Source organism: Prosopis cineraria, unplaced genomic scaffold (assembly GCF_029017545.1).
Source record: "Prosopis cineraria cultivar Desert tree isolate PC_DT_omini unplaced genomic scaffold, ASM2901754v1 PC11, whole genome shotgun sequence".
NCBI classification, from domain to species: domain Eukaryota; kingdom Viridiplantae; phylum Streptophyta; class Magnoliopsida; order Fabales; family Fabaceae; genus Prosopis; species Prosopis cineraria.
Genome location: NW_026555342.1, coordinates 17,087,549 through 17,111,088, shown reverse-complemented (window position 1 = coordinate 17,111,088; position 23,540 = coordinate 17,087,549). Strand labels below are relative to the sequence as shown.

General features: G+C 30.0%; 1 protein-coding gene across 4 annotated transcripts; it reads right to left on the bottom strand.

Moving 5' to 3' along the window:
• Window positions 1-219: 219 nt before the first annotated feature.
• LOC129285874 (TMV resistance protein N-like) lies at window positions 220-23,316 on the bottom strand. 4 transcript variants are annotated; one of them, XM_054921820.1, is made up of 9 exons: window positions 23,087-23,316; window positions 19,616-19,702; window positions 6,808-7,469; window positions 4,274-5,372; window positions 3,893-4,165; window positions 2,425-3,234; window positions 1,071-1,666; window positions 907-954; window positions 220-285 (listed from the first exon to the last, which is right to left on the bottom strand). In XM_054921820.1, exons 3-9 carry the CDS (start codon window positions 7,320-7,322, stop codon window positions 246-248), a joined length of 3,381 nt encoding a protein of 1,126 aa, XP_054777795.1. In that variant the 5' UTR covers window positions 7,323-7,469; window positions 19,616-19,702; window positions 23,087-23,316; the 3' UTR covers window positions 220-245. The 4 variants fall into 4 exon arrangements, with proteins under 4 accessions (XP_054777795.1, XP_054777797.1, XP_054777794.1 ...); XM_054921822.1 differs by lacking the exons at window positions 19,616-19,702; window positions 23,087-23,316 and adding exons at window positions 8,086-8,177; window positions 11,555-11,810; XM_054921819.1 differs by lacking the exons at window positions 19,616-19,702; window positions 23,087-23,316 and adding an exon at window positions 11,555-11,810.
• Between the last annotated feature and the right edge of the window lie 224 nt (window positions 23,317-23,540).

The window sequence follows — 23,540 nt, the reverse complement described above, 5'->3', positions numbered from 1 at the left end:
TTATTTGATTTTGTCTGATGCTATCTATGAAAAGCAGCATGATATAATTTAGCTTCCACGGTTGGCCCCTTCATCATTTCATTGCCTGAGTCCTGAGTTTGGATTGTTACCTAGTGTGTAACTTACAAGATCTCAGGCTTAACAGAAGATAATCTCAAATATTGAGTATAGTTATTTATTGCACTGAATTTATTTGGCCTCTTCGATTGGTGAACGGTATTGGGGCTCAAATGATTTAATATATTTTATGTTCTGTTTCGCCAATACATATTGTCACGATCACAACTGAATATTTCTGTCAAGGCTGATAAAATCAGAAAATTACAACCACTCAATATTGCTATTAAATCAAATACTAAAGTTTCAGTCACATAATTCAAGGGAAAAGGACAGCAGAAGAGAAAGACAATAGAGAGAGGAGAAGAAACTGCTTCACTGCCATCACGCCTTCATCTATTTGTAATTCACATTGAAATTAGGATAAAAAGCAAATTCACCTCTAAACTATAAATCCAAGAACATCTGAGACTTTAAAGTTAACAATTGAAGCCTCTACCATTAACAAAATTTAACTTTGTATGTTAGTTGATTAGAAAATGAAAGAAAAAAAATAATCAATAAAATTTTCTTAGTCTTTTTTTGTAATTTTTAGATCTTTGTATATAATTTTTTTGTCATTTTCTATGATTTTTTATGTCATTTTCTAGCAAATAATTATTAAAGTTAACTCCTGTTAATGGTAGGAAGATTATATTGCACCATTTTTAAAAGTTGAAAGAAAACATTGCACCAAAAATGAGTTTAGAATTCTCAATGTTTCTGAACCTATAATTTAGAGGTGAATTTGTCATTTAACCCTTGAAATTAATTGACTCATGGGAATGAATATTTGATACCTAAGGATACAAAAATCTCCAGAGAATCTTACCCATTGGTAAAAACATCTTTCTCCTCCTGTACCACGAATGAAAATGTTGTGGTTTAGTTCTCATATGAAAGGGAAACAAAATTAATAATATATAACTAATAAACTGATCACATGAAACGACAATATATACATGCCCGCTCACCTTGTCCTTTTCTTTGTGTTATTGATGTTTCTTTTATCACTAGCCTTGGACTTTCTCAGGAGCTTCTTGGGTGGTTCGTTAGGAACAGAAGCTATCGCTCTTCGTTTCAGTGAAGTTCTAGAAGACGTGAACTGGACATTCTCCATGTCTGTTTGCTGCTTGTCGACATAAACTCCACAATTAACTATGTCTATATCATCTGTACGACATGTAACTTGAATTTCCACATCGTTCCAATCCAATTCCAGAGACTTATTAAGCCCCTCTAACTCTTGTTCTGAAAATTCGCCGAGTAGATCAGAGAAAAACACATGACCTTGTTTACCAAGAGAAACCAAAACACGACCTCCTTCAGCTTCGATTGGAAAATCACTTTGCATCCATGGCATTTTGCTACTGCCATTGATGTTCATGAACACCTGAAAACTGTATCTCTTATTTATATTAGTCTTCCCTGTCTCAAATGCGATGACAACACGAGGGAAATTTCTGCCATGAACACGAAAAGACAACGTCCCTCCTTGACAGCAATGGTTGAACCAATCAGGATATGTTGTTGCTGGCATCCAGATTGCCATGCGATGGCACTTCGTGGCCTAATTTAACAAGGCAGTAGCGACAAAAGGCGTTTTCAGATTTCAAACATTAATTTTATGGTCTGTGCATGTTATCTTGGACACGCAGACAGTGACTACGATTCAATTAGTGACATGTCATTGGATGAAAAATCAACTAAAAAATCTATTGGCTTGTACTCCTTCCCATCCTTATTATACCGCACCTTCTAGATAAATTATTTGGTCACTAATATAAAGCATGTAATGGGATATTAATTACATTTTTTTCAATATTACTTCTATTTAAAATCATTAATCATGAGAAAGATTGTAATGCAAATTTGAAAATTTTTCATTTAAATAGGGGTGAAATTGAAAGTTTATTCTATTTTCAAGTTAATAACTTAATCACCTCTCCTAGGTTCTAACAAGTTAGTTAGAGATGCCTTAAAGAGGGACCAGAGGAAGTATATTAATTTATGGATAGATATAGAACAGAATGTTAATATTATAAGCATTTAACGGAAAACCAAGTAAAAGAAAATTCTCCTTTATGAAAAGTAGAGGGGCTTTGCAAAATTAAATTGTTAACCAGACTGGATAAAAGAGGGATTGAAAATTAAAAAAAAGGGGGGGGTCACCGGACAAGAAATGAATTGATGATTATTTAATTTCTGAGGAACTAGAGAAATGAATAAGGCAAATGAAAATCACCATTAATTACTATCTTACCATTCGCACTTTATTTAACTTGATTAATCTTCAAAATGATGAAATAGAAAAAGAATGAGCAAAACCTGAGACCACAAATGGCCTGAAGACTCCACGGTTAATGATGTGCAATTCTCTGCCGTTATGTCCCCTAAACTTGATGGAAGCTCTGTAATATCTCTGAGTCTCTTGCAGTTACTCACTTCTAGTTTCCACAAATGAACACACTCCTTAATACACTCAGGAAATGACACTAAATCATTCCCTGACAGATTCAAGTCTCTCACATTCTGAAAACATTTCAGAGTTAGGTGAAGATCCTCATCCAACAGACCACAATTATGGAGATCCAGGCGATCTAATTTCGTGCAGCTAACAATTGATGGTTGGCTCTCTTGCAATAATTTCTTCAAAGATTTTCTCCCATGAGGTTTTAGACCTCCTAATAGAAGCACTCCAAGATTATGCAATGTCAATAAACTGTTTGGAAGCTCCCTAAGACTTTTGCAGGATCTTAAACTCAAAATGTCAAGCCTTGGAAGATTTCCAATTGAAGATGGGAGCTCATTAATTGCAGTGCCTTCTGCATAAATATACATCAGTTGATCCATTTTTCCCACAATGTGTGGGAAGTCGTCAAGACTCTTGCAATCATTGAGATTAAGAACTTGAAGAGATGGCATCTTGATTTCATGTGGAAAGCTTGCAAGTTTGATGCATTTGCTAACGTCTAATTCGACAAGCTTACGTAGAGATCCTACTGAATCATGAACTTTGATCAGATTGTGACATTCACTAAAGCTCAATTCTTTCAAATTTTGAAATCGAGACATCTCAGGTACTTCTGTTATGAATTCACACTTCGAGAAATCCATATATGTCACATATTCAAACTTCTGCAAAACGAAAACTAGATTAATAACTAACTGTAGATATTCGTCCGTTTGATTCAAATAAATGATGGAAACCGAATGGAATAATTGAATGGGATGATGTAAAATAAAATGGAATGAAATGTTGACAACCATGAACTTGTTTGAGACTTCCTCTGGTCCTAATCATTGCATGAAGTTAACAAACTTTACTGTTCTTTAAGAATGCTAATTAATATCCTTAAACTTGTAAAAAAATGTTTGATTTTTCAATTTATCCGATCTTCAACTGAAAATAATAACCACAATAAAATGTATCGAGGAATTAAAAGTTTTCCAACAACTTAGTGCAATTACAAGGAGGGAAATATTGAAAAAATTAACTATAACATCTTGCCCTATATTTAAGACCAAATAGACTTTTAAAATTTTGCCATGCAATTATAGCTAGAGGGACAACTAAAATATATAAAACATGGACTGAAGTAAAAACCAAATTAAATCAGAATTATTTGCAGCTTGATTATTTTGAAAATTATCATGAGATTTGTGCGGGTCTAAGAAATATTATGAGAGGTTTTTAAACGGTCAGAAGAAATAGGACAATTGAAGTAATTTATTCTTTATTCACAGACCAAAATTACGGCTGAAGAAGCTTGATTAAAGAGTGAAAAAAATGTACCTTGAATGGGTCCTCCAATCTGAAAGGACTTCCGGATATCTTGAAGCAAATTAGTTTTCGGGGAGAAAAGTCTAGTGGTAAAGTCTTGGAAGGATATCCCTGCCAATCAAGTAAGACTAAACTATTTGGAAGATATTTTGGACTTGCTGAAAATTGGGTATTGCGAACAATAAGAATTCTAAGATTAATCATCTTTTCAAATGCTAAACCATTCCACTCCACTTCTTCTTGCTGAGGTGGATCAAGAATTATTCCTTCAATATTCCTGCCTCCCTATAATTCAAGCCCAAAGATGTAACAAAATTAGATATTATCAAATTAGACAATTAATCTAAGGTTTTAGACTATATACATATAGAATAAAATTGGCCAGAATCTTACTAAATTTTCACGCAATACTTTGAGAACATCTTTGTGATACCATAATCTGCCGCGTTCACCTGGATCATATGGTGCTTTTTGCCTAACTATCTCTCTACCCATATGCTGTACTAGATCGTGCATGTACAAGTAACCATTATCAAGAACAGTTATCAGAGATTTATCAACAAGAACTTCAATATAAAACCTTGCCCCACTATGACAAGCTTCCAGTATTGCTTCAACGTATTCAAATTTCTCCTCCTTAAAGAAACAAGCAATATCTAAGAAGATATGCTTAGCACCGTCTTGTAAGCAGTCATAGCTTATCTTCAATACATGATGAATTGTTCCTTCTGGGATCTCATCGTATTGCTTCAATATAGATCTCCATTCCTCAATGCTTTTATTTGCCAAATTGGAGCCTATTAATTTTAAAGCCAGAGGAAGACCATGCACATACCTTATAACATGAATCGACATGTTTTTATAGCCTTTCTTAGGTTGGCTGGTACCAAAGGCAAACCAGCAAAAAAGTTCAAGAGAGTAAAGCTGATTTAGCTTCTTCATTTCATATGTTATTTTAACATTACATGAAATTAGCAATTGCTTATTTCTTGTTGTTATAATGATCTTGCTTCCAGATCCAAACCAATCGCACCCGCCAGAAAGTTGTTCTAATTGTTCAACCTCATCCACATCATCAAGAACCAACAAGACCTTTTTGCAAGAGAGTCTGTGTTTTATGTTTGAGATTCCTTCATCAACACTACCAAACTTCATCTTCTTCTCTTCAAGAATCTCCGATAAAAGTGTCTGTTGAAGGCGAACTATGCCCTGATACTTCTTTGATGCTTCTTTCACATCAAACAAAAAACATGAACCTTCAAATTGGTAAAAGATTGAATTATAGATAGCTTTGGCAATCGTTGTTTTGCCAACTCCACCAGTTCCATGAATCCCGAACATACAAACACGATCATCAGATTTATTTAGAAGTGACATCACCTCCTCAATACGAGGCTCAAGTCCAACCATATGATCAGTGTTATGGTAGCGCTTAGGAGGCAGCAAAGTATATGCATCTTCGACAATCCTTTCAATAAATCCCAACTCATACCTACAGAAACACATTCGCTTTTTACATGAATCATGATAAAATGTCTTCTTTTGTATGTTTTTGATCGTTCATAACATATTTTTGCAATAAAATCATGTTATAGTTCTTCAAAGATAACACCAATATATTAAGATGCTCTTAGTTTTTTTCACTATGCAAAAGCTTTTTATTTCAAATTATAAATCCATAAAAATATTTTTGCTGCTCTAATGGTCACATTTAATTAAGTAAAACAAAAAATAATCAGGGTAAAAAGAATGTAAATGCAAAAAAATAAAATATTTTTTGAGTGAAGCAAAAGAATAAAATATCAAGCAGTTGCGTAAGTCTCTTTGGCAAAAAAGAACAGTAAACAAAAATTTTCAGCATTTTCAGATATAAAATTTAACCCAGATTACACTATGCACAAAATATGAACAATCAATATAATATAAAGATCGATGTGTCTGGTTTATTTAAAAAGATAAATGAATTTATTTTCATATATCAATGTCTCTTATAGTATTGCGTTCCAAAAGTAGATTACTGGAATTAGAATAAGAACTGGATTCAAAAGACTTTAAACCAAAATAGGACGACAGCCAGGATGAATAGATTGTATGCTTAAAAGCACATCTTCTGCTCGATTTATCAAGAACGTCAAATGCTCACATTTGATGTAGTAGGAAAATTGTTTTGGGGATCTTGGACATTTCAGCGATCCACTGATTATCATATTAGCAATTACTCCCCCTGTTTTTTTATTGTTAAAGAAACTACTATTTTTTACTTGTATTTTCTTATAAGCAAAATTACTCATTTCAATAAGCATTTAATACACATTTTTCAAATTAATTTTCATAATTTATATTAAAAAGAAATAATTAATGCATGCTTATGTCGATTAACACAAGACATTTTAATTCAATTTTTTTATTTTCAGATATAATTATTATCATTAATCAAATTTTTTAAACTGTGATATAATTTTTCTCTCTTACATATAGAAACAGAGAAAGTATTAAATAAAATATTATTTTATGATTTTATTGGTAAAAATAAAAAAAATTATGGTTAAATTGTAATATAAAAATTTTTATGTTGAAAACATTAAATTAAGATTTTTTAAATAACTAAAAAAATTAAATACTTAAAAAAAATTCTTAATACCCCAAGTTCATGGAGATTGACCTTTAGATTCCCAAAAATAGAGAGAAAAAACTAAACAGGGATAAGAAATGAAAAATATGTATCTTAACTTCAAAATTTTAATGCTCGCGTTGATGATCTTTTCACTTTCATTAAGCTCAATTTTATCCATTTGACTTTATCATATCAACTCAAGTGCGCGTATATTTGGACATTTTAACCATTAACATGTTAAAGATATCATCAAAAACCACCAATATATTGATAAAAAATCTCATAATGAAGAAGGCAATCAAACAAAACCTACCCATCGTCAAAAAGCCATGCTGATGATAAGCTCGCAGCTTCAGACAGAGCAGACCTCCAGTTTCGCACTTTCTGTAAGTCATCTCTGAACCTAACTTCATGAGCAGCCATGGCTTCCTCAAAGCTATTTCTCTGATACTGAACATCCAACGGATCCACCTTGTAGAAGATCGGCATCACCAGCTGGTTCTTCTGCTTCCTACACCAAACGATGTGGGCGAGTTCCTCGAGGCACCATGTGGAAGTAGCGTAGTTGGTAGAGAAGACAATAATGGAAATCCTGGATCTCTCTATGGCTTTGAGAAGCGTAGGAGAGATCTCTTCCCCTTTGCCAAGTCTCTTGTCGTCAATGAAGGCGTTGATTCCCTTACGGCGCAAAGCATTGTAGAGAGGCACGGTGAAGGAGTTTCGAGTATCTTCGCCTCTGAAACTCAGAAAAACATCATATTCATATCTATACCTGCTGGTTTCACTGGTGAAGCTGAAGGACGATGGTGAGGCCACTTGAATCGCCATAAGATAGCTGCGATAATCGCAACGGTGAAGTTAAGGTTTAAAGCTGATGTTTTGATAGGTCCATCGATTTCATTTGGGCGTTGTGATATCCGATATCTCCCAAGTCTATGGTTAAGTTGCCAACCCAAATGGTGCCGAAGGTTATCCCTGAAAATAAATAATTAATAAATTCACCAAAAACTAAATAACTAATGAGTTACATATGGAAAGAAAAGAAAAATATTATGCTGAGAGATTTATAGTAGGAATCATTGTTTTAAATTTTTGAATGACTCAATATATAAATTGTTGTGTGCGAGGCCAAATTTTTAATATAGATATTTATTGGTAGTTAAAATTATTTTAATAATAGCTATCACGAATAATTTTAAAAAATATTTTATTAACATGAATATCAAAGTGATAAATTAAACAAGTCTCTCCAGTCAATGCTGAAAGTGGATCCAAATTAATAATGTGCAGAGGATGGTGCCCTGTTTTTGTTTGACTTTTATATCGTTCTTGAAGTAGCTGTTTTTTTTTTTTTAATAAAATAAAGCAAATGATGCGGATGATTGATCCGACATCTGTCTTTTTTCCTAATTTGTTTTTTGTTTTATTTTCATTTCGATGGACTCAATAACCTGAGGCGGACCCCAGATGCTTAGTGCGCGAGGCAAAATTCTTAAAAAATAATATAAATATTTTTATTTTAATTTAAGTGATTGTAACATCTATCATAAATAATTTTTTTATATAAAAAATGATTAAACAACAGTCAAACCTGTTTATACTGAAAAAGGATCCAAAAACGGTGCAGAGGATGAAGCCTCGTTTTTGTTTGACTTAGCTCGTATATTTCTTGCAGCACTTGTTCTGAAAATAAATAAATAAGTAAAACACTATACGAAAATATTTTGTTTCACTCAGTCAATATATATTATATTCTTAAACCATTGTTTAGTGAATTCCAGATTTTTTTAACTGAGAGTCAATGGTTGATGACTTAATTTCTTCTATTGGATATTCTTGTCTTTCTATTGCATCGATATTTGATTGATATTTGATATTTTGTAATACCAAGTTGTGTTTAAATTGCTAATGACAAGTTGTTTCAGTTGCAAAGCCACCTACCTATGAGGAAGAGGGGTTCAAACCCTGCATTGAGATGTATATGGATGCATGAATTGTTAATAACAATTGATTACTTAAAAAAAATTGTGTGCAAATTGATTACTTAAGAATATCTCCCAACAGAATGTCATGCATCTACATGACTCTAATTTAAGACTGTGTTGCATTACTATTTTTGATCCCTTCTTTTTCCTACTTGTCCTTCTTAATTAGTTATGCCATAGGTTGAAGTTCAGTGTAGCTTTAGAGTATCATAGTCGAGGCAATCCGAATGTCTACGTCTACTAATAATAGTATTTTCCCTCTACATCCGTTGGATAAGGATGAATAATTAGACTATAATAATTGGGCTGGGCCAGTTATAATTAATTTAATATTTTTAAATAATACATAAATTATAAAGTATATTCCTTCATGACCATAAGCTAATATCTAAATAAAGAAATATTCAACCAAAGGATAAAATATATAAATCATTTATAATTTTTAATTAATTTGAAAAACATACAAATATATTTAGCAGGTTTCATCCTCTCTGTTTTTTTTTTCTTAACTAGTATGAATGACATACAGATTTTCATAAATATCAAATAAGACTTAATAATATTAATTCAAAATTCTTTTCAAAAATATTTATCTAAACCAATGGCCTGGATTTTCTAGATGTTGAGGGAAAGTATTATCAGTAGACATAGATATTCAAGTTTGTATAGTGGAACTGTGAAGTGAAGATAGATGAAAATTGAAAATGAGAAAGGGGAGATGAAAAGGGGCTGGGCTAGGAGAGATGCAAAGAGTGAGAGACTAAATTAGGAGAAAAACTGAAAACAAATATAAGAAGGGTGAAGTGCATCCACAGCAACTCATCTCCATATCAGAACTTATTGGTGATGCCGTTTAGTGGTGATTTAGAACTTATTCATCTCACAATCAGAAGCATTTTATAAGATACAAGACAGGTGGAGGCAGGAATTATGAATTAGTGAATGCATAGCGTAGATTAGCACTCATTTATACCATTGCTTGAGCATGGAATTTTCCCTGAAGTTGGCATCTAATTTCTGTTTGCTTCCTAATGAATTTCCAATTTTCTAATCTTCTTTTCAAATTAGTTTCTTAAAATTCACTAGCAGTAAACAGACATTTTGATCATTTGAAATCTGATAAATCATTTGGAGTTAGTTTGAATTTGGTGGCAAGCTGCTCTAACCTGAACTAACTACATATGTTGCTTTTTTCTTGCCAGATTCGCCAAGTCTTAAGTGCAGTGGCGGAGCCACATGTAATTGAGGGGGTACACATGCTCCCCCTTACTTGGGAAAAATGACATGTTTGAGAGTATAGATTTTTATATTTTATAATTTACACCTTTGACGTATTATACTTTGCACCCTCCTTATTTTTATATTTTAAATTTTAAATCCATTTCAATCTTACTTTTTTAGCCCAAATCTATTTAAATTTTTAACTTAGCCTCATGAATATTAGCCCATAATTTCCCTATACCTAAATACCAATCTTATTTATTAATTGTTTAAAAAATAGAAAAAAAATTTAATATGACTAAATAGACTCACTTCTCGCCCTAAATACTACTCAAGCACTAGTTAGAAAAAAGTCAATGATAAATAATGAAGATTCAAAACTCAAGAGTAAATTGGGTGAATGTTTTTTGCTAGCTCACTGCACTTACGAATTTAAAAGTAAAGGTTGGATAAGGAACAAAAAAAAAAAAAAGAAAGAGCAAAAGAGAAATAGTTGATTTGAAAAAAATAGAAATGTCTTCCTTTTACCGAGAATCCTAACTCCTTCATTGTCCCCTGACCCAGGATCCTAACTCCGCCACTATTTAAGTGCAATGCGTAGGAGTGAGAACTTATGAGATGAGGTTTATGATTTTGCTCACAATCTTATATATGCACAGTCGATGACAATGACATCCTATTATGTTGGAATTATTGTCATTGGTTCATTGCTGTTGATGATGTATTGATGTGCACGCTACTCATTTTTCTTTTATTGTTATCTCAGTAAATCTAAGAATGGAAATGTCTAGTTGGCATATGCAGCTTCCCATGTTAGGTTTTCATGCAGATGATGTAAGTTTGTGTGCAGTTACAGTTTTTGAGGTAGTTGTGCTTTTCCTTATGTTGAGCATTGCAATGGAAAAAGTCTTATGCTGAATGTCAAGTTCATGCCTTTCTTATCTCAGGATGCTTGGTTTTGACTGCTACCTAGGATAAAGGTGGCTTGATTTTGTGCCTGGTTAGTAAAACATGAATGTATGTGAAAGTAAAAGTTTTGAATTCTTCAAATTCAGTTATATGCTTTTTGTCAAGTTCAGATGCTGAGCTTAACCGCTTTAATATATCCCCTATCTCATAATAATTTAGGTTCGCACCTAAAAGTGGGTGTGCAATTCTCACAACCTGACCCCATTACTTGAACTTTAGTGGAAGTGAACATCTAAGGAAAAATAGTCATAATCTTTATGATGTGTGTTGTTTGTGAATTAAACTCTGTCCTGGCAGCTTGTGACGGCAATCTTTAAGTTGGACTTAGTAATACTATACTGATTATTGAGAACTGAGAATACTAACTTGAAAAATATTTTCTATTTTGATCCCCTGCATTGCTCCCTGCTCCATAAACATTTTATATTTTTTATTTACCCTACTATACTATTGAAGAGATGTTTGAGGTATATTTCCATTTTTATTGTTTATTTTTTGTTGAAACGTTTAGTTTAATTTTTATATTTTTATATTTTTTCTTTCAAGCTATTTTCATGCTTCATATGTATGTGTCTCAAGGTTAGGTTCTAAATCATATTTCAAAAATTTAAATGCTTAACTAATCACTGCTTAATTTTTTGAAAAATTGGGCAGCATTTTCCCTTAAAAATTGTCATCCAAAAATTACATCAAGCTTGAAAGCAAGCTACCATTCATTAGTAATCAACAAGTAACATCTCTATGACCATTTCTAAACCCTTTCCTATCATTTAATCATCAAAATATCAAGCCTTGTTATGTCTAGAAAAACAGGACAACATCTCATCATTATGAAAACACAAGCAAAAATTATGAAAAATAGCTCAAAAAGAAGCTCTTCCATACCTCTTCTCAATGCATTAACTTATTCTTGCTTTTTTCACGACTTCTTCCATCTATGCCATTTCAAACTCATCCTCTCGAAAAATCATAGAAATGTTCCTCTTGATGATAGGAACAACTTTTGTGAAGGCACTTTGAGATAGAAATGTAATTTTGACAGATTTTGCTTATTTTTCTTTTTCTCTCTCTAAACTTTCATGGAAGAAGCTCATGCATTCTCTCTCTACTTCTGCAATTTGACCACCGAAATGAGTAGAGAAGAGGAGGTTACGTGGGGTTAAAGTGGAGAAATTAACTTGATTTAATAACTTGTTCAATTCCACTCATTTCCAACCAAGCATTTTTCTCTTTATTTTTGGGCCAAGCAAAATTAAAAATCCTCCTTCATTTGCTGCCCATCATCCACGCCATTTCTGCCTCCAAAAATTGGGCTTGGGTTTGTCTCATGTTACTTCCTATCTAAAGCTAGAAATATTGATATTTTCCTTACCTTAATATAATTTAAATCCCATAATTAATTATTTGAAAAATTCTTTAAACAATAAAATTGGTATTACTTTTCTAAATATTTCTTCCTTTTATATATTAATTTCCTTTAATTCTTCATGAATTTTGGGTATTTTTTGTAATTACACTTAAAGATTCAAAAGCTCTTAGAAATTAGACTTTAACCCCGATTGAGCTTGATATTTTAGGGTTAATATTCACTCTTGTTTATTTTTAACTCTAGGTACTTTTTCATACTCTCATTATATTTAATTATATATAATTAACTTTAAACATTAATAGTTACTATTTGGCTTGGATAAGTTATTACTTTTACTCGTTTTTCTTCTTTTTTCTTTTTTAGCCTAGTTAGTAGTTGAGCTATTTAAGAAAAAAAATACTCTCTTTGTAATAGTTAGCCAAATTCAAAAGGTCTTGGTAGTTTAAACTCATCTCGCATGCACTGATATTTGAAACGAGAAAAAAATTTCCCTAAGAAAATAGATATTAAACATAAGATCTATTTTCTATGATAGTTGATCATCATCATATTAATATATTTATTAATGTCATAAATTATCAATTAAGTGAATTAAATAATAAATTTAGTGAACAAGCAACTGAGCTTCTTAAGTTGAACAAAGATTTGGGTTGTTATTCAATGTTATGAACATATGCAAACTTGTTGAGGAATTTCATTTTTAAAATTTTTCTGATTAAGAAAAAATAACCAGCTCATTGTGCCCCTTTTTCTAAATAAGAATTACGCCCATTTTTAACAAGTTGGATCTTCTGAATGGATAATATGATAACATTATACGTTATTATAAATTTACTTTATAAAACATGTCTGGTAGTATATTATTTCATATTATGTGCTTATAGCGCGGTTACTTTAACTCCACTTGTGTAACTCTTGGATTCGATACTTTCAATTATTAAACGTGGACCTCCGAAGGTTTTATCTTTTTTTAAATTTTTTGGCCAGAGAATCCTCTGAAGTTGAAATTTTATGAATTTAATTAAGTATTTTTAAAAAAGAGAGGGAATAATTGATATTTTATAAAAAATAACAAAATGAGTAGAAATGTAAAAAAAAAAAATTCACAAAAAATTATGAATATCAATTTTAGAGAGTTCAAGTCCATTGAACACCTCAAAGTGAAAAATGCTCTATGAAGAATTTCTTATATGAACCTAATGCACTACGTCATCCATGGTTCATTTAATAAAATTATACCAATTTAATCAAATAAAATCTTATGTATCATAATTTTTAATGAATTTATTTTTATAATAGAATGTCTATTTAATTTCTTATCTTTTCTTTGTCTACTATCATGCATTAATGTTAGAATCATTTTATATTTAATGTTATTTAAAGGCATGTTTTTATTGAATAGCTAATGAATGACGTGGTGTACCAAATTTATCTAAAAATTTCTTATAATTTTAAAGACAATTAGATAACTCATTGGAGTGTAATTTAGTTAAAAGTACCTTATACTAGTAAATGAAAAGATTATATCATTATCCTTGTCATTATCAATCAATACACCAATAAAATATTAATATATAATTATATATAATAAAATTTAATTATGAAACAAATTAGAGCATTCACAAACTATAGTTAATAATATGGTATGTTTTACTTTTCAAATTTTATACAATAGAGTATTAAACAAAGCACGTGTTAGATATAAAAAAATGTTTCGAAAGACACTGTTTCAATATTGGCCATGTATCCGATTCACCTGTAGTGGTGGAGCCAGAATCCTAGGTCAGGGAAGACAATGATGGAGTTAGGATCTTCGATAAAAGGAAGACATTTCTGTCTATTTTAAATCAACTATTTCTCTTTTATTCTTTCTTTTTCTTTATTCCCTATCCAGCTTTCAATTGTAGATTCGTAAGTGCAGCGAATTAGCAAAAAACATTCACCCAATTTACTCTTGAGTTTTAAATCTTTATTATTTATCATTGACTTTTTTCTAACTAGTGCCTGAGTAGTATTCAAGGCGAGAAGTGAGTCTATTCAGTCATATTAGATTTTTTTTCTATTTTTTAAATAATTAATAATATTAGTATTTAAGTATAGTGAAATTGTGGGTTAATATTTATGAGTTTAAGTTAAAAATATGAATAGATTTGAGCTAAAAAAATAAGATTGAAATGGATTTAAAGTTTAAAATATAAAAATAAGGGGTGCAAAATATAATAAATAAATGGTGTAAATTACAAAATATAAAAACTATACTCCCAAACATGTCATTTTTTCCAAATGAGGGGGGTATATATCCCCCTCAATTACATGTGATTCTGTCACTGGTTAAAATCTGGCAAGTTATAACTTATCTTTTTTAACTATTCGTGAAAAAAAAATTAATTGATCGTCTTTAATTATGTTTGAGCCTCCCATCGTGTCGCTCCTTTCAGTATCAAATAAAGCAGTGAAGCATTTTGTCTCCTCTTTTCCTTTCATCTGCTTTTAAATTTTTTGTTTTAACCACCAGCAGCAAAGCATCTCTTATGTACGTACATAGAGCATGAGCAATTTTTAGGTAAATCGAATACACCGTATTATTTGTTGCCTGTCCAATGATATTTAAATAATATTAAATAAAAATTAATTCTAACATTAATGATAATAGAAAAAAAAATTAAAATGCATTTTATGGTATAGTATAATAATATCATTTAGATGACCTGGTATATTATAATTGGACAAATCATAAATTATGTGGTACAGTTTGTTTATCTAAGAATTTCTCATGTCTAATTTAAATCTTCCCAAATTAATATCGACCGCACAAATGTAAATCTAATATCCTATTATTCCTTTTTTCATTTCACTTTCATTTTCCACCCATAAGGTATCACACTCTTCCACATCCAAATTCCAATGCCTGTATCTCAGTTATGTCAATTCCAAATACACAGAGAATCAAATTCCAATGACTACAATGTTTTCTTGAATTTATAAGCGAATCAAACATTCGATTTAAACATAAAAAGAAGCACATGCATGCATGATGCAACCTTCTCGTTGTCCCCTTCATTTCCTTTTATAAAACGGATCCAATGGATGTGCAGTACAGTACTCCCACTACTTTATTACAAACACCTCTTACATGTTTTTATCTAAATTACTAATACTAATAATTATTAATTTTGTCCACCTAATATCCATAACTAATTATAAAATTCTTTCTGATTAATTAAACAAACTCCTATAACTAAATATTCGAAAAATAAAAAAGAAAAATATTTGAAGCAAGTAAGGTACGGATAAATATTTGAAGAAAAAACATTTGATCAAGTGAACTGGATGATAGATTGACTTGAATTAATAATAATTTTGGAAGAATATATAGTTTCAAGCAGGCCCTAAATGTTTAATAGTTTAAATTGATAATTGTACTCATTTTTTTTAAAATAAATAACTTAACCGTTATTCAATTGGTATTTTGAGTCCTAATTGTCCTTCCCCTCAATTAATTTAAGTTTGTAGGTTTAATTCCAGTTTTCTGTCTTTATGGATCCGATACTCTCAGTTACTGAACATATCAAAGTGAAAAGGGATACTAAGGCTTTGTATTTCAATGAGAAGAAAATAGAGATGATAGAAAATTAGGAAAGAAAATTAGAGAAAAAAAAGACATTTTCACCCTTAGCTTATTTTCCCTACTGTGCCTTTAGAGATGGGAGAACTAAAGAAAAAAAAAAAAACTTCTGTTTGATTATGTTTTCTGTTTTGTTGGGAAAAAAAGATTATGTTTTCTTTTTTAATATTTTTAAACCAATTATGTAGAGCTATTTTTTAGAACAAGTTCTAAAAAAAAGAAAAAAATATGTTTAAATCATGATTCTAGAAGAAGTCTAAAGTAATAAAATAAAGGGTGAAAGAATTATTTATTTTATTAACATCATTGTCATGAATGAAAATGTGATATTTTCCACCTTTTCTCTAGTTTTTCTGAACAAAAAAGTAACGAAACATTAAAAATAATGTTCTGATTTTTAGTTTTTCAGAAACACTTTTAACTTTTTTGTCGAAACAGATAATAATAGAAAATACATTTTTAAACATGTTTTTTATTTTTTATTTTTTTTAAAAAAATCTGCTCTACAAATAGGTAATCAAGCCCTTTATATCAGGGAAGAAAAATGTCTTTTTTTTCCCCCTACTTTTTTTTTTCTAATTTTATAATTGTTTTCTCTCCCTATTTTCTTTTCATTACGAACATGGGGAAAGGATCAACGGGATGAGAGGCTACAAGATAATGACGATTAATTATACTTTTTACGAATATTAAAAGTTAGAGGGAGGAGAAGTGATGAAGACTCGCCACTCAAAAAGATTAAGGAAACAGAACTCACCTATTTATGCGGCTATATATGCCTTTAAGAGCCAGATTTTTTACAAGGTCCCTCTATAGGGCTTATCATCATTGTGCTTATTAGGATGATGAGATCTACAAATTTAAAATATTATTTATATTTATATTTTTATATTTATTAAAATAAAAATTATAAATCAATCTAGTCTAGATTTAATTTGGAGTGTTTAATTTAATATTAAAATTTTTATAATTTTTATATATTGATTATTTAAATATACTCTACATAGTTCAGGTTTAAATTTTGAACCTACAATTTTAATTTCTTACAAAATATTTTTTAAGAAAGTGCCATTTTTACATATTTTAATTTTTAATACTGTATTTATCAAAATAAAAATGTATAAAAAATTTTGATATTAAATTTGGACTATTAAGAATATATTTGGATAGTCAATATATAAAAATTATAAAAATTTTAACAATAAATAAGCCCTCCATATTAAATCTAGACTAGAATGATGGTAAAAAATTATTGAAATTTTTAATAATTTTTATAAATTAAATTAAATTTTAATAAATATAAAATAAAAATTTAATTTTTTACCATCCAGATTAAATTTTGGATAGTCCACATTCATGAAGAACACCACTGAAGATGAACCCAAATAGGATAGGAGCGAGGGACGTACAGTCAATATGGAAACAGTATCTACCAACAAAACAAATCATGCTATATTATGTGTAGTTTGTTATTATTTTTTGGTAAATTTTGTTATTTATAGTTATATATATTAATAATATATTTATATATTTATATTGACATTAATATGGGTATGTACACACACACCAAATCAATGTCGATGGCACTAATTTAAATCGATTCATATATTATTTCCTTTAGCATTTAATTTTTATCATGCCTTGAAAATAGAAGGTAATCGACATGGATGTGAAACACATCACATATCCCTATAAGTCTTAATTTGAACATTCAATCCAATTTCAAAATGTAATTAGATTTATATTGAAATTTTAACAATCTTGATATTAATCATTATAATAAAAGCTTTAGCATTTTTATATAAATTTTGACAGAATCATACCTATAAATAAAATCTCCCAAAAATTTTACAATAATTTATGTGGAGCATCTCACCATACTTTTCAAAAATAAGTACATGAGTATTTATAATTACATCAAAGAAAAGAATTTCAATCAATTCACCACTCAACACAGCTAAAAGTCCTTAGGGGTTGGCAAAAGAATCAGCAACAACTAAGATATCTAAGACCAATAATAATTTTTCAATGAATAACACCTCCAACAATAAATAATAGAACATGAATAAAATGAACAGTTTGAAATAGTTATATAAATTAAAGAGACAATAATTTTCATAAAAATTTAATAAACTTCACAATAAAATGGCTCTATAAAATTTTAAATAAAATCTTAAATCATTAAACTATCATAGCAAATGACAATATCACTTGATTTCAAGAAAGCACATAAATAAAATAAATATTTATGAACAAATTACTAAACAAAAACCAATGAAATATAAAATCACAAATATTTTTGTTAAAAAAAAATAAAATCACCAAATATTTGGGTTCATAATTATAAGAACTTATCATAACAATTAACAAATGTGGACACACAATAATCTACAAGAGTAAATAACCAAATGTAGCTTATGCCACAAAGACAAATATGAACACACAGTCCATGAGGATAAATAACCAAACATGGCCAGAGCCATGAAGACAAACGTGGACGCATAGTTCATGAGGATAAATAACAAAATGTAGCCTAAGCCACGAAAACAAACGTGAGTATAAGACTCTTAAATAACAAATGTAAGAATAAAGCTTACAAAAATTAAACTAGCTAGTCATTTATCATGGTGTGCCAAGGGCTAACAGGACTGTTGTTAGCAACTACTGTTTTGTATAAAGTCCCTTTTAAATTCACTTTTAAATTCACTTTCAAACATGCAAGAAAATTATCACTTTCAAAATATAATTTCTCTTCTCAATATCAAACTCACATAAAACATAATAAAACATTAATCCTTCTAAATATGAAAATTTATAACTAATATCTCATAAACTATCCATCAATTTTTATAGTTGGCTTTATCAAATAAAAGACTGCTAGAATTTATAAAAGTATTTTCATCAATTTGAAAAATAAATGTTATGACTTCAACAGCTAAAATAACTTAATTAACAAAAGTAATCAATAATAAAAACATATATCTTGATACATGTAAATCATCTAAAACAACATTTTGATAAAACGAGATTTACTAATAATTTGATTAAGATGTTATTTACTTACCTGTAAAGTCTTCAAGTGTATAACTTACTTTCAACTGATCTTCTAGTACGATATTTGACCTTTAAATTTCTATCACCCAAGTAACACTATTGCTATTCATTTATAAACTTTATTATTCAAGATTTTGATCCAAAATTTCAAAGAGATATCACAAATAAACCTCAATCTCTGCTTTTTTTCAAACATTGTATTAACATTTTGCAAGCATGAACTCTTTAACTAATAAATCTAGGTTCTTTTATCCAAATCTTATCCCAATAATTTTTCATAAAATTTTCAATGTCAATGTACATTTAAATTAATCAAAATTCTTCAATATAATAACTAAAGAGTTACATATGAAAAGAAAAGAAAAATATTTTGCTGATAGATTTATAGTAGGAATCATTATTTTAAAATTTTTGAATGACTCAATATATAAATTGTTTTGTGCGAGGCCAATTTTTTAATATAAATATTTATTGGTAGGTAAAATTATTTTAAAAATAGCTATCACGAATAATTTTAAAAAATATTTTATTAATATGAATAACAAAGTCATAAATTAAACAAGTCTCTCCAGTCAATGCTGAAAGTGGAGCCAAATTAATAATGTGCAGAGGATGGTGCCCTCTTTTTGATTGACTTTTATATCGTTTCTTGAAGGAGCCGTTTTTTTTTTTAAATAAAATAAAGCAAATCATTGGTCCGACATTTGTCTTTTTTCCTAATTTTTTTTGTTTTATTTTCATTTTGATGGACTCAATTACCTGAGGCGGACCCCAGATGCTTAGTGCGCGAGGCAAAATTCTTAAAAAATAATATAAATATTTATTTTTAATTAAAGTGATTGTCACTACTATCATAAATAATTTTTTTATATAAAAAATGATTAAAGAACAGTCTAACCTGTTTATAGTGAAAAAGGATCCAAAAACGGAGCAGTGGATGAAGCCTCGTTTTTGTTTGACTTAGCTTGTATATTCAGCACTTGTTCTGAAAATAAATAAATAATTAAAACACTATACGAAAATATTTTGTTTCACTCAGTCAATATATATTATATTCTTAAACTACAAATTGTTTAGTGAATTCTAGATTTTTTTAACTGAGTCAATGGTTGATGACTTAATTTCTTCTATTGGATATTCTTGTCTTTCTATTGCAGCGATATTTGATTGATATTTTGTAATACCAAGTTGTGTTTAAATTGCTAATGACAAGTTGTTTCAGTTGCAACGCCACCTACCTATGAGGAAGAGGGGTTCAAACCCTGTATTGAGATGCATATGGATGCATGAATTGTTAATAACAATTGATTACTTTAAAAAAAAAATTGTGTGCAAATTGATTACTTAAGAATATCTCCCAACAGAATGTCATGCATCTACATGACTCTAATTTAAGACTGTGTTGCATAACTATTTTTGATCCCTGCTTTTTACTACTGGTCCTTCTTAATTAGTTATGCCATAGGTTGAAGTTCAGTGTAGCTTTAGAGTATCATAGTCAGGGCAATTTGAATGCCTACATCTACTAATAATAGTATTTTCCCTGTACATCCGTTGATTAATTAAGGGTGAATTATTAGACTATAATAATTGTGCTGGGCCAGTTATAATTAATTTAATATTTTTAAATAATACATAAATTATAAAATATATTCCTTCATAACCATAAACTAATATCTAAATAAAGAAATATTCAACCAAAGGATAAAATATATAAATCATTTACAATTTTTAATTAATTTCATAAATATACAAATATATTTAGTTGGTTTCATCCTCTCTCTGTTTTTTTTTTCCTTAACTAGTATGAATGACATAGAGATTTTCATAAATATCAAATAAGACTTAATAATATTAATTCAAAATTCTTTTCAAAAATATTTATCTAAACCAATGGCCTGGATTTTCTAGATGTAGAGGGAAAGTATTATCAGTAGACAAAGATATTCAAGTTTGTATAGTGGAACTGTGAAGATAGATGAAAATTGAAAATGAGAAAGGGGAGATGAAAAGGGGCTGGGCTAGGAGAGATGCAAAGAGTGAGAGACTAAATTAGGAGAAAACTGAAAACAAATATAAGAAGGGTGAAGTGCATCCACAGCAACTCATCTCCATATCAGAACTTATTGGTGATGCCGTTTAGTGGTGATTTAGAACTTATTCATCTCACAATCAGAAGCATTTTATAAGATACAAGACAGGTGGAGGCAGGAATTATGAATTAGTGAATGCATAGCGTAGATTAGCACTCATTTATACCATTGCTTGAGCATGGAATTTTCCCTGAAGTTGTCATCTAATTTCTGTTTGCTTCCTAATGAATTTCCAATTTTCTAATCTTCTTTTCAAATTAGTTTCTTAAAATTCACTAGCAGTAAACAGACATTTTGATCATTTGAAATCTGATAAATCATTTGGAGTTAGTTTGAATTTGGTGGCAAGCTGCTCTAACCTGAACTAACTACATATGTTGCTTTTTTCTTGCCAGATTCGCCAAGTCTTAAGTGCAGTGGCGGAGCCACATGTAATTGAGGGGGTACATATGCTCCCCCTCACTTGGGAAAAATGACATGTTTGAGAGTATAGGTTTTTATATTTTATAATTTACACCTTTGACGTATTATACTTTGCACCCCCCCTTATTTTTATATTTTAAATTTTAAATCCATTTCAATCTTACTTTTTTAGCCCAAATCTATTCAAATTTTTAACTTAGCCTCATGAATATTAGCCCATAATTTCCCTATACCTAAATACCAATCTTATTTATTAATTGTTTAAAAAATAGGAAAAAAAATTTAATATGACTAAATAGACTCACTTCTCGCCCTAAATACTACTCAAGCACTAGTTAGAAAAAAGTCAATGATAAATAATGAAGATTCAAAACTCAAGAATAAATTGGGTGAATGTTTTTGGCTAGCTCACTGCACTTACGAATTTACAATTAAAAGTTGGATAAGGAACAAAAAAAAAGGAAAGAGCAAAAGAGAAATAGTTGATTTGAAAGAAACAGAAATGTCTTCCTTTTACCGAGAATCCTAACTCCTTCATTGTCCCCTGACCCAGGATCCTAACTCCACCACTATTTAAGTGCAATGCGTAGGAGTGAGAACTTATGAGATGAGGTTTATGATTTTGCTCACAATCTTATATATGCACAGTCGATGACAATGACATCCTATTATGTTGGAATTATTGTCATTGGTTCATTGCTGTTGATGATGTATTGATGTGCACGCTACTCATTTTTCTTTTATTGTTATCTCAGTAAATCTAAGAATGGAAATGTCTAGTTGGCATATGCAGCTTCCCATGCTAGGTTTTCATGCAGATGATGTAAGTTTGTGTGCAGTTACAGTTTTTGAGGTAGTTGTGCTTTTCCTTATGTTGAGCATTGCAATGGAAAAAGTCTTATGAGTCTTATGCTGAATGTCAAGTTCATGCCTTTCTTATCTCAGGATGCTTGGTTTTGACTGCTACCTAGGATAAAGTTGGCTTGATTTTGTGCCTGGTTAGTAAAACATGAATGTATGTGAAAGTAAAAGGTTTGAATTCTTCAAATTCAGTTATATGCTTTTTGTCAAGTTCAGATGCTGAGCTTAACCGCTTTAATATATCCCCTATCTCATAATAATTTAGGTTCGCACCTAAAAGTGGGTGTGCAATTCTCACAACCTGACCCCATTACTTGAACTTTAGTGGAAGTGAACATCTAAGGAAAAATAGTCATAATCTTTATGATGTGTGTTGTTTGTGAATTAAACTCTGTCCTGGCAGCTTGTGACGGCAATCTTTAAGTTGGACTTAGTAATACTATACTGATTATTGAGAACTGAGAATACTAACTTGAAAAATATTTTCTATTTTGATCCCCTGCATTGCTCCCTGCTCCATAAACATTTTATATTTTTTATTTACCCTACTATACTATTGAAGAGATGTTTGAGGTATATTTCCATTTTTATTGTTTATTTTTTGTTGAAACGTTTAGTTTAATTTTTATATTTTTATATTTTTTCTTTCAAGCTATTTTCATGCTTCATATGTATGTGTCTCAAGGTTAGGTTCTAAATCATATTTCAAAAACTTAAATGCTTAACTAATCACTGCTTAATTTTTTTGAAAAATTGGGCAGCATTTTCCCTTAAAAATTGCCATTCAAAAATTACATAAAGCTTGAAAGCAAGCTATCATTCATTAATAATGAACAAGTAATATCTCTATGACCATTTCTAAGCCCTTTCCTATCATTTAATCATCAAAATATCAAGCCTTGTTATGTCTAGAAAAGCAGGACAACATCTCATCATTATGAAAACACAAGCAAAAATTATGAAAAATAGCTCAAAAAGAAGTTCTTCCATACCTCTTCTCAATGCATTAACTTATTCTTGTTTTCTTCACTACTTCTTTCATTTATACCACTTCAAACTCATCCTCTTGAAAAATCATTGAAATGTTCCTCTTGATGATAGGAACAACTTTTGTGAAGGCACTTTGAGATAGAAATGTAATTTTGATAGATTTTGCTTATTTTTCTTTTTCTCTCTCTAAACTTCCATGAAAGAAGCTCATGCATTCTCTCTCTACCTCTGCAATTTGACCACCGAAATGAGTAGAGAAGAGGAGGTTACGTGGGGTTAAAGTGGAGAAATTAACTTGATTTAATAACTTGTTCAATTCCACTCATTTCCAACCAAGTATTTTATTCTCATTTTTGGGCCAAGTAAAATTAAAAATCCTCCTTCATTTGCTGCCCATTATCCACGCCATTTCTGCCTCCAAAAATTGGGCTTGGGTTTGTCTCATGTTACTTCCTA

Coding starts and splice junctions, on each gene's coding strand:
- LOC129285874 (XM_054921820.1), bottom strand. CDS start 7,322: ATGGCGATTCAAGTGGCCTCACCATCGTCCTTCAGCTTCACCAGTGAA. Junction 4,166..4,273: donor AAGTATTGCGTGAAAATTTA/GTAAGATTCTGG, acceptor CTTGAATTATAG/GGAGGCAGGAATATTGAAGG. Junction 286..906: donor AAGATTCTCTGGAGATTTTT/GTATCCTTAGGT, acceptor AGAAATATTCAG/TTGTGATCGTGACAATATGT.